Source organism: Drosophila ficusphila, unplaced genomic scaffold, assembly GCF_018152265.1.
Source record: "Drosophila ficusphila isolate 14025-0441.05 unplaced genomic scaffold, ASM1815226v1 contig_288, whole genome shotgun sequence".
Classification (NCBI taxonomy): domain Eukaryota; kingdom Metazoa; phylum Arthropoda; class Insecta; order Diptera; family Drosophilidae; genus Drosophila; species Drosophila ficusphila.
In genome coordinates this window covers 817,772-828,650 of record NW_025064191.1, presented here as the reverse complement: position 1 = coordinate 828,650, position 10,879 = coordinate 817,772, and the positions used below count along the sequence as shown (strand labels likewise).

At 57.4% G+C, this 10,879-nt stretch overlaps 5 protein-coding genes and 1 long non-coding RNA gene across 7 annotated transcripts in view; 4 read left to right on the top strand and 2 right to left on the bottom strand.

Moving 5' to 3' along the window:
• Window positions 1-10,879, top strand: part of LOC108099002 — a 259,141-nt gene that overhangs the window by 183,610 nt on the left and 64,652 nt on the right. The window lies entirely within an intron of this gene.
• Window positions 181-1,575, top strand: LOC108098994 (zinc finger protein 346). The gene has a single exon (XM_017202226.2). It carries the CDS (start codon window positions 250-252, stop codon window positions 1,342-1,344), a length of 1,095 nt encoding a protein of 364 aa, XP_017057715.1. The 5' UTR covers window positions 181-249; the 3' UTR covers window positions 1,345-1,575.
• Window positions 1,888-2,510, top strand: LOC108098999 (RING-box protein 1B). Its single transcript, XM_017202230.2, has one exon. It carries the CDS (start codon window positions 2,013-2,015, stop codon window positions 2,412-2,414), a length of 402 nt encoding a protein of 133 aa, XP_017057719.1. The 5' UTR covers window positions 1,888-2,012; the 3' UTR covers window positions 2,415-2,510.
• Window positions 2,451-5,249, bottom strand: LOC108098988 (cell division cycle 5-like protein). Its single transcript, XM_017202211.1, is given in 5 exon segments — window positions 2,451-3,219; window positions 3,278-3,641; window positions 3,643-4,717; window positions 4,775-5,040; window positions 5,100-5,249. Coding segments are annotated over 5 exon segments (2,439 nt in total). The 5' UTR covers window positions 5,145-5,249; the 3' UTR covers window positions 2,451-2,530.
• On the top strand, window positions 5,519-9,724 carry LOC108098983 (methyl-CpG-binding domain protein 6). Its single transcript, XM_017202199.2, has 4 exons — window positions 5,519-5,720; window positions 5,774-6,398; window positions 6,604-9,044; window positions 9,108-9,724. Exons 1-4 carry the CDS (start codon window positions 5,679-5,681, stop codon window positions 9,381-9,383), a joined length of 3,384 nt encoding a protein of 1,127 aa, XP_017057688.1. The 5' UTR covers window positions 5,519-5,678; the 3' UTR covers window positions 9,384-9,724.
• Window positions 9,710-10,520, bottom strand: LOC108098996. Its single transcript, XM_017202228.2, has 2 exons — window positions 9,829-10,520; window positions 9,710-9,770 (listed from the first exon to the last, which is right to left on the bottom strand). Exon 1 carries the CDS (start codon window positions 10,446-10,448, stop codon window positions 9,945-9,947), a length of 504 nt encoding a protein of 167 aa, XP_017057717.1. The 5' UTR covers window positions 10,449-10,520; the 3' UTR covers window positions 9,710-9,770; window positions 9,829-9,944.

The window sequence follows — 10,879 nt, the reverse complement described above, 5'->3', positions numbered from 1 at the left end:
TTTTTGATTAATATCAAAATCCTTATCCTTTCTTTTCGATATTTATCTTCTTTGCTCAAAGAAAGAGTGTATGAACCAGGAGATTTTTGTGCAGTTAGTGGATCGATTTATGAATTTCTATCCTAAAACCGTTATTTATTTTTTAAATGGAAGAATTTCCTTTGAATTTGGGAGGTTCTGCGCATGCGTGAGTTTTGAGCTGCCATCTCTAGCTTTGCTTGGGCTATAGATTTCGATTTCAGTCGCGACATGAGCTCCCCGGAATTCCTGAGCAGCTTCCACATCCCGCACTTGGCGACGGGAGCAGCTCCGCGCGCTGCCACAGAAGGCATCCGGAACGAATCTCCACCAGCGCCGGAAATCGTAACCGGCAATCGCCTGGTGGCACCGGGCAAGCAAGCAGGAAGCTCTGATCCCGGTAACCCATCCCCGAAGCCCATGAAGCGGAAGGCCAAACAAGGGGATGGGGATTCCGGGGAGGCGGACAACAAGCTGGTCCTGTTTCCCGGACGCGACGAGAGCTATCCGGAGGAGCTGAACCGGCTGATCGGAGCCCTGAACTGCGAGCTCTGCAAGGTGCAGATGACCTCGAGGAAGTGCGCCCGCGACCACTACGAGTCCAAGGCCCACGACCGGCACATCAGCGCCTGGCTGGCGAAGAACTACACGGAGGCGGGTCTGCAGGCTCCTCCGGTGAAGCGGCTGGCCAAGCAGGGACCCATCGGGCCCAACGCCTTCCACTGCGACCTCTGCGACCTGGACCTCACCTCCTCCATGCACGCCCGCCAGCACTACCTGGGCAGGAAGCACAAGTTGCTGGAGCAGCGCCTGGCCAAGCAATCGGGCGCAGGAGCCCAGAATGGATCCAAGTGGATTCGCGCGGGCGGTAACTTCGAGGGGCAAGGAGCGACTCCTTCCGATGGACGTTATGGCATCGGGACTCGGTTCCTGCAGAAAGAGGAGAACGCCTCCTCGGAGGATGTGCCCCTGGTGGGCCAGGCCCAGGCGGAGGACAAGGAGCGGAGCTGCAGCCTGTGCAAAATAGTGGTCACCTCCGCCCCCCAGATGCAGACCCACTTGGCGGGAGCCAGGCACCAGCGGAACATGAAGACTGCGGGGCTCCAGGATCCAGGATCTGCGGACGCCTGCCCTGCGGAAGTGCCGCGGCTGCCCGAGAAACTGGATCCCGTGGATCTGGCCATGTACCGCACTCCAGCCGGACAGTACTTCTGCCAGCCGTGCAACATGACGATGAACCACTCGACCACCTTGCAGCAGCACCTCATCGGCAAGAAGCACCTGAGAATGGCAAAGAGCCTTCCCCAAACCGATCAGACCGTCTAAGGAATTCCATTCCAAACGTTATTTGTAAAATCATACTGCTAGTTGGAATCATTTTCCATAGGAAATGGAAAACCCATTAATGACAATGTCATTAATGGCTTGATGACGTTCTTGATGACATTCTTTAATTCTTCTTAAGTTGACTTGGATATTCCTCCTTATTAATACAAGTTAGGTTCTATTTCTATAAATGTAGATATATATAAAAATATATAGATATATATAAAACGTTACGGGTTTTATTTTGCACTCTTGAAATGGAGAACCTCAAAGATCTTCTACGAAAACACCAGAGCTCGAACAACACGCTCTTAATTCGTAATGTTGCATACCTCTAAAAGTTCTGAAGAGTTTCTGTTTATGGCTAGATGCATTTTCACTGATTTGACCATGTTGACCATCTTGGCTCAAAACCTACGACCAACGAATCCGTAAAGAACTACAACTATGTATTTTGTTTCGTTTTCTCTTCTGTTTTATCAACATTTTTTCTAAGCCAAGTGACTTAGCTATTCAGCTGGCCATGCCACTGCCCAGTTAGATCCTGAATCCTCTCTTTTCCTATCATGTCAAGTTGGGGATGTGGGGCTTAAATCGATTCCGTGTTCGAAGCGGAGCACATATTTGGGGGAAAGTACAAAAATTTCACATTTCGAGTGGCAGACACGATGGCCGACGAGGCGGAGGTCGAGGAGACGGAGGACTTCCACGACCTGGACTTCAACGACGACGAGGCGTCCTGCAGTGGAGCGGCGGGGGGAGCAGCAGGCGGATCAGTTGGTGGCCAGGGGATGGCGCGAGGGGAGCGCTTCGTGGTGAAGAAGTGGGTGGCGCACGCGCTGTGGTCGTGGGACGTGGCGGTGGAGAACTGCGCCATCTGCCGCAACCACATCATGAACCTGTGCATCGAGTGCCAGGCGGACCCGAACGCCAACCAGGACGAGTGCACGGTGGCCTGGGGCGAGTGCAACCACGCCTTCCACTACCACTGCATCGCGCGCTGGCTGAAGACGCGGCTCGTCTGCCCGCTGGACAACAAGGAGTGGGTCTACCAGAAGTACGGCCACTAATCTAGGAGGGATCCAAATCCAAATCCAATCTGGGTGTTCGGTTAGGTATTCTGTGTGATATTTTATTCTAAATTAGAGCTGACTTGAGTGTTTAAATCGCGGATTAGGATTATATTCTATGTTTCCCGCTCGGGCAGGAGCTGCTGGGCCGTGGGCCTCACGCCCGTTATCTGCTCGATCTGCGAGTAGAGGGACTCGCGCTCCTCCACCAGGCTGGCGTACTTCTGCTGCAGCTCCTTCTCGCGGTCCATCTGCCGGCGCACGTCCTCCTGCAGCGACTCGAGGCGGCGCGGCACCGCGATGGCCTCCTGCTCGCCCAGGAAGCGGAACGTGGACAGCGAGACGGAGTTCTGCTCAATCTGGCCGTAGGTGTCCTGCAGCTGCTTGATCAGCACCTGGGCGCGCGCCTGGTAGCCGCCGGTGAGGATCTTGAGCTTCTTCTCGATCTTGCCGCACCGCTTGGCCTCCTTCGCCATGTGGCGGCGGTTCGTCTCCAGCCGCTTCTCGGCCGACTCCAGCCGGTCCTTCTTGCTGGCCAGGTTGGCGCGGGTGTAGCGGTGCTGCGAGGGCAGGTAGAGCACCTGGCCGAGGCACTCCTGCCACACCTGGGCGTAGACGTCGAGGGGCAGCTCGCCGTGTGACATGCGCTCCTTCACCACCTCCATCTCCTCGGCGAGCATCTGCTTGGCCCTGGCCAGCTCCTGCTGCGAGATGTCCTCGTAGGGGTTCGCCTTGAAGTAGCTCTGCAGCTGCTCCAGCTTGTGCTGCGACTGTCCCGGCACCGGATCCTTTACAGAGTCGTAAACTGCGGCAGGAATAGTGTTAAGCTTTAAATACTTATAAAGTATTTTAGAGGTACTCACGCTGCATGGTGATCATCTCGTGCTTGATCAGCTCCTCGGCTTGCTGCTGCTCCGTGAGGTTCTGCTTCTCGGACTGCGGGCGCAGGATCTTGGTGTTCACCTCCGTGGGGCGCGGCAGGCTGCGCTGGATCACCTGCGAGCGCTTCTCCAGCTCCCGCTTGCGGCGCGCCTCCTGCTCGGCCAGCAGCCGGGCGTCCACGTCCGCCTGGTCCTCGACAGCCGGCTCCGAGCTGGTCTCCATCGCCTCGCTGTCCTCCTGCTCGGGCACCACGATCTCGTAGTCGTTCCTGGGAGCGGGCAGCGTGGACAGCCCCTCGCGCAGAGTGGACTTCAGCTGCTTCTGGTAGTTCTTGTACAGGGCGGGGGGTCTCGGTGACGCCCATGCTCTCCTCGGGGTTGATGCTCAGCTTGTCCCGCACGTAGGCGGGGGTATTTTGGGTGGCTCCCGCAGCACCCTTCACCGGAACCAGGGCGCCCGAGGAGGGCGTCAGGAAGCCGCCGGGAGTGGCTGCTCCGCCCTCGCGCTGAGTCCTGAACGGCGTGGCAATCACCGTGTTTGGCGTGGCTATGGCCGCCGCCTTGGGCAGCACGCCGGAGAAGTCGGACTCGTGCAGCGGCGTGTTGAGGCCGCCCTTGAGCGGCGTCTCCGTGTGGGTGAGGGCCATCATGTTCTGGGCCTCCTGCATGATGCGGTCCGTGTACGGGGCCGGGGTCCGCGGAGTGGCCGCCACCTGGGGCGTGATGGAGTAGTCGGCCAGCAGGGCGTCCGTCGTTTCGATCCCGCTCTCGCCGGCTATCTCCTTGGCCATCTCGCTGGCGCGGCCCAGCTTGACCACCTGCTGCAGCTCCATGTCCGAGATCTGCGGCGTGGGCAGAACGAGTTTGGAGCGCTTCCGCTCCGGCTCCATGTTCTGCAGCATGGCCGTGGGCACCTCGTTCTCCTTGCGCTGCTTCAGCTTCTGCTTGTCGCGCTTGCGCTCGCGCTCCTCCTTCTCGGAGCGGAGCTCTCCGTCCAGGTCCTGCTGCCGCATCTTGTTGAAGTCCGGCTCGTTCTTCTGCAGGTGCTCCTCGGAGGTGTCGTAGAAGCCCAGGGCGGGCCGCTTCTCGAAGGGAATCTCCGCGTTGTAGTCGATGCCCTTGATGCGCTTGCGGTTCCCGCTGCCAATACCGGCGGCACGCAGCTCCCGTCGCTTCTGGAGCGTGGCCAGGCGGCGGGCCTCCTCCAGCTGCTTCTCGCGCGCCTTGCGCTTCGCCTTCTTGCCCTGCGTGTTGGCCAGGCGGGCGCGTGCCTCGGACAGCATCTCCAGCTCGTCCTCGTCCATGTCCTTGGGGTCGGGTCGCGCCGGCTTCGTCTCTGGATTGGGGTCGATCTCGCCGGGCTTCAGCTTGCGCGGATCGTCCATGGTGTCCTCGCCATCCTCCTTGCGTTGCGCCTGATCGCTGTGGGGGATGGATTAGTACTGGGGTTCATGTCACAGATGACTTTACACTACTTACAGCAAGTACTCGTAGCGCTCCAGGCACTGGGCTGCCGTTCTCCCGATTATCGGGGCAATGGTGCGCCACTGCGTGGGCATCAGCTTGGCCAAGTGGAGCAGCTTCTCGTCCTCCTCGCGCGACCATTCGGTCTTCTTGATGCTGGGATCCAGCCACTCGTACCACCTGGCCTTGCATTGCTTGGCCGACTTCCTGTGCAGCAGGGAGGCAATGCGGCTCCACTGGTTTTTGCCATATTTCATCACCGCCGCCTTGAGGATCTCATCCTGAAAAAGGGGAACTCATGTAAGCGGAGCTGTAAATGGACAATCTGATTGGTAATTACCTCCGTGTTGCGCCACACGCCGCCCTTTATCATAATTCGAGGCATTTTGTGTGCTTATTTATGTGCTCGTCGTCTGAAATTAAGAATTTTTGCAATTGTTCACTTAGATTCACGAAAGTCCGCTATTTTTTGGTAGTTGCCGCTAGTGGTGGTAAACGTTCGACAAATTCGATAACTTCGATAACCTTTCAGTATTTTCGGCATGCGAAACTTTTATATATTGTTTGGCTATGTTTAATTAAACTAAATCATTAAGTTAAAAACTTAAATATCATATCGTCTTTGTAATAATTTTTTTTAGTTTAAATACGTTGTTTTCTTAAACTATTAAATTAATTAGGCATGTTACGTACGACAAAACATGACGCGGCAGTGTGACCTAATACGTTTCTGGCAGCAGCGCTGCCACACTTAGCACGGCAACAGCTGTTTTGCTATCAGTGTTTTGTGATCAAAAGTTTTTGTCTGCGTAATGTAAATTGTGATGCGGAATTAGAAGGCTTGTGCCCCAGACAACAGTAGACCTGGAATCGGAATCCGGAGACCGGCCATCAGAGCCAGGATAGTCCGGAAGCCACGATGAGTGATGCGGCCTATTCGGGATTCTACGGCGGCAACCAGGTGAGCAACCTGCGAGTTCCTCTGGCCAGAAAAACACGCCGTGTGTCTTCCAGCTGCACTTGCTCCCGCTGTCGCATCCGCATCCGCATTCGCACACCCACCCGCATCCGCATCCGCACCAGGATCTGTCGCTTTCCACGCCGGTGCACTCGTTGGAGCAGGACTCCAACTTCGGAGGCTTCTTCGACGACGAACTGGTCATCGGAGCGGGAGCTGGCCCCCCGTCCACCTCTGCGACCAATGCCAATGCCTCTGGGACATCTGTGTGGCTTCCGGATGGCGGGATTAGATCCCCAGATGCGCCGGGGGACTCCCAACCCAATCCGGGCATTCCGTTCGTCCAGATCCACACCACGGACCTGCAGCAGCCGGAGAAGAGCTTCCGCAACAACGCCTTTCGCCGGCGCACGGCCGAAATCAAATCGGAGGCGGAGCTGATCAAATCGGAACTGGCGGAGGCGGCGGCGAAGGAGCGTCTCAATGCCACGCCCACGCCGCCCACTCGCAACTCGAGCTGCGCCAGTGTGGAGGGCAAGGCGCTGGTCCAGGATGGTCCGCCGCTGATCCTCCGCTGTCCCAACTGCCCGTTCCTCAGCCTTTGCCAGGTGCGCCTCCAGCAGCACCTCCATCTGGCCAATTGCTTCGGAGTCCTGGAGCAGCAAAGGAGACAGTGTCCAGGTGAGGTCAATAAGGGATAGAAGAGATCAGTTCATAAGGAATCATTCGAATCTTGGCAAATAGTAGTTTCCTAAATGTGATAAAAAATGCATGTACACTTCATTTATTTTTCGAACAAAAAAAGTGGTTCCTTAAGAGTCTTTAAACATTGAAATCTTGATTTCGATTGCTGAAGCTGGCTTATTACTGACGTATTCTCTGGCAGGCTGCTCGAACATCTTCTACAGCAGCGATGCGCTCAGCCTGCACCTCAGTCTGGACCACCAAATGGAGGAGAGCGAGGCACTGGCCCTGCTGAGCGGGAAACCGCAGGCCAAAAGGCAGGCGCAGATGCCCGGCCAAAGCCGACCCAAGAGTCGCATCTTCATCAAGAGCGTGGACTGCCTGAGGGAGCCGCTCCCGGACTTCCCTCCCTTGATGCCGGACGGCGGACCCACGGGCAACATACTGGACCTGCTGGAAGGAGTGGCGGTGGGTGCCTCGCCCAGCGAGCAGACCATGCCGCCAGCACCTGCCGCCAATGCTGCTCCTCCGCCGCAGAAGCCCAGCCAGAAGATATCGATCAAGAGCGTGGACGTACTCAGGGAGCCCGCCCTGCTGCCCTTCGACTTCCAGCTGCAGAACCACCCGCTGGTCACGGACAACAGCCTCCTGGAGGCCGCCGTCGTGGGCCTGGAGCCGGAGAAGCCGCGCCAGCCCAAGATCTACATCCGCAACGTGGACATCCTGAAGGAGCCGATGGTTCTCCCCTCCGCGCTGCCCGGGATGGGCTTCAACGGGAGCATCCCGGCGGCAGTGGACCCGGGCCAAGTGGGTCTAGCTGTGGGAGCCGACGGAGACGTCTTCCAGGCGGACACCCTGCTCACGCCCACGTGTCCGCTGCCGGGATTCGAGCCCAGCCTCGCCCCACTGGCCCAGATGTGCTCCGAGGCCTTTCCCTTCGACTCCGTGCTCAATGGCAACGGAGCAGCGGTCTCCGGTCTGGACAACACGCGCTTCAGTGCCCTGGATCTGGACTTTGGCGTGGATTTTGTGGCGGACGAAGCCACCCCGCCTCCACCTCCGCCTTTGCCGCCTCCGCATCCGCTGAGTGACCCCCTCGCGACGATGGAGCCGCAGCCCGTGCAGCTGGAGCACTACTTGCCGCCGCCCGCTGCACCGATCAGCAACAAGCAGAAGATCTTCATCAAGAACGTGGACATCCTGAAGGCGCCGCAGAGGGGCACCCTGCACCTGCGCACCGTGGACGAGCTGAACCTGATGAACCGCACCGAGGTGGAGCACCTGATCGTGCCCAACCTGGAGCCGATGGCCATGGCCATGATGGAGCTGCCGCCCGTGGAGCAGCCGCCGCTGGAAATGGATGCCCGCCAGCTGGACGCTGGACAACCGCAGCCGCTGGGCGAGCTGCAGCCCTCGATCGGCGACAGTTGGAACGGCGAGGATGGCTACGACCTGGCCGAGGACCTGGAGTGCTGGCCCTGGATGGAGGAGGCGGTGCCGGAAGCAGGACTCGGCCTGTCCACCCCCAGCGAAGTGGAGGGCTTGCCTCCCGCTGCCGAGGATCTGCTGGTCAAGGACTTCTTCCCGCCGCCCGAGGAGTCACACACACAGGGCACAGGGGCAGCGGTAGGAGGAGGGGCCGTGCCTCCCCTGGTGGCCGTCTCCTCCTCTGGCGGGAGCACTCCTCTGGCTCAAAGTGCGCCTCTGTGCAGCCTGCCCGTTCCTCCGCTGGTTCCCCTGGCAGCCGAGGCCACAGCTGCTCCGGCCGAGAAGCCAGCCCGCATCTACGTGGCCAACAACCTGCTGCCCGCCGCCGTGGAGCCCCCACTGCTGGGAGGCGGCACCTCCGTACGCGGACGGCCCTACGGAGCCAAGCACTCGGGCGGAACGGCGTCGAAGAGGAAGCTGCCGCAGGGCAGCGGCAACCAGGCGCCGGAGGGCGGCAAGTGCCTCGTGGAGGGCTGCATGTTCCGCTTCAAGTCGCCGGCCACCCTGGAGTACCATGGGAGGTGCCACAACACCCAGAGCTCCAGCCAGCCGATGGTGTGTCCGGAGTGCAGGTCGACGGAGTTCAGCAACTGGAACTGCTTGCACACGCACCTGTGGCGCACACACCAGATCGACATGGAGCTCTACTGCTGCCAGCTGTGCAGCTTCAAGACGCCCATCTACTCGCGGCTGGTGAACACGCACGCCAAGATCCACTCGGAGGAGCGCAACTACAAGTGCGAGCAGTGCGGCAAGGGCTTCAAGAACACCAAGCAGCTGAAGAACCACCGCCGGCTGCACCGCACCCAGGGACTGGGGATGGGTAAGCAGGCGCAGGAGCAGCAGGATGTTGCTCATCGCTGCGAGGACTGCGGAGCGGCCTTCAAGCAGAAGAAGAGCCTGAGGGAGCACCTGTGCAAGGAGCGCAACGAGCAGCTGGAGTGCCCCGAGTGCCAGCGCGTGTTTGGATCGAAGAGCAGCCTGCGGCTCCACCTGCGGAGCCACCAGGAGCAGAAGCGCTTCCGCTGCGACGTCTGCGAGCACGAGACGAGCGACCACAACGCCTTCCGGCGCCACCTGGCCACGCACAAGGAGCGCAAGCGCTACTCCTGTCCGCACTGCGACTTCCGCGCCATCCAGAGCACCGCCTTTCGGGTTCGCTAGATCTCTGTGTTTGCAGCATCCATGCAGCGCCTAATGTTCCTTTCTCCTGTGCAGATACACCTCCAGAAGCGCCACCCCGAGCAGGAGCTCTCCTCGATCATCTACAAGTGCGAGCAGTGCAGCTTCACCAGCATCAACCAAGGCCTGCTGCAGGTTCACCAGGCCAAGCACGAGGCTTCAGCCATAGTCGCTCCAGTGGCTCCAGCTGCTGTCCCAGTGGCGAGTCAGTCGCAGATCAAGGTGGAGAGCAGCCTGCTGCTCGCGCATTCCAGTACAAACGCTGCCCAGGAGGTGCTCCTGGATGAGGCGGACGTCCTGCAGGCCTCCTAGTAGGCAGGGGCTCCTCTATTTTGTACATATTTTAGCGGGAGGTTGTGCAATAACCCCCACAAAGTGCCGCGTAGTTGTATCGAGTTCTATACCAAATCGTACCAATGTTGTTAGTTTTAGGAACGCAGGGGATCAGTCCTGCAGGAAATCCATTTGTTGATTTTGTAACTAATCACGTGAAGATGTTCTTCCAGTCTTCCAGCTTTGGAGTGAAATTTTTGACCTCGGAATGCACCGGAATGATGCATATCCTCTTTGTTTTCTTTCTGTAAATATTCACCGTAGAGTTAAAAGAATCTGTTTTGTACATACGCATTGTATAAAGATTATCTGGGAAAGGCTTTTTTATTGGACTTCAGTTTCATTCCACCTGTGAACATGCCAAACCTCGGAAGAGAGCGACCAATGCAAGAAAAGAAATACAATTAAAATCCGAAAACTTTACCTGTGAAACTGTATAAATGATGAGGATTTCGTGCAAAGATGTTTGGTAGACAATAGTTCCTTGAATTATTTGGATATAAGATCTTCATGATCAGATCTTCACCTAGAAACCTAGGCCTAGTGCAATCCAAGAGTGGCGCGTCGCAGGTTGCGGCAGTTGGAGAAGCTCGTGATGATCGCGTCGGTCATCAGGTGGTAGACAACAACCCAGTGGAGCATCAGTTCGAGGGCCAAGCCGAAGATGGCGCAGTAGGCGACCAGGGCGAAGATCAGGCCCTGCGGCCGGTTGCCACTCGCCACGTGGAAGATCGCCTTGAGCTGCAGCCGCAGGTTCATCGCGAACCCGGTGAGGCACACCAGGATCCAGGGCAGCATGGCCAGGAAGTACTTCCTCGGCTGCCTCTTGCGCATGCGCTTCGAGGTCCGCAGGAGGGGGGCCATCGCCAGGGAGGTGAGCACCAGGGACACGACGGCGCTGGAAAGGATGCCCGAGTAGCGGAAGGTCACGGAGGGCAGTTCCTGTTTGCCCAGTTGCAGCTGCAGCGTCACCAGTGGCACCACCTTGATCGCCGTGAGGAGCGCCGTTCCGTAGAGCAGCTGGGAGAGGTGTTTGCGATGCATCTTGGAGCGAGACTGAATAGGAATTTAGTAGCCACTCGATCCGGTAAAAAGTGGTTTGAAATTGGTACAATGCCTCCTTCGATCTGGGAAATATCTCGGAAGATATGGAACCCATTCCGAATGAAACTCGTTGCAATTGTCATATTCAATATTTTAAGCCTTTAATGGGAGAAACTTCTTTGCTTTTTACAAAATTTAATTACACCTTTTTTTTTCTTGCTTTTGCATATGTTTTTTTTTTTGTTTAGTTTAGCTATTAGACGTTTTATTAAATATACAATAGGGAGGAAACGAAGTAGACGAACGTTAGCGGAACCGGAACTCTTAGAGGTAATAATCGAGTCGAGTCGACTTGCCGGGGATCGAATCAAATCGAAATGAATATCCTACAGCGAGTCTCGTTAAGGGTAATCCTAAGTCTACGGGAGGAA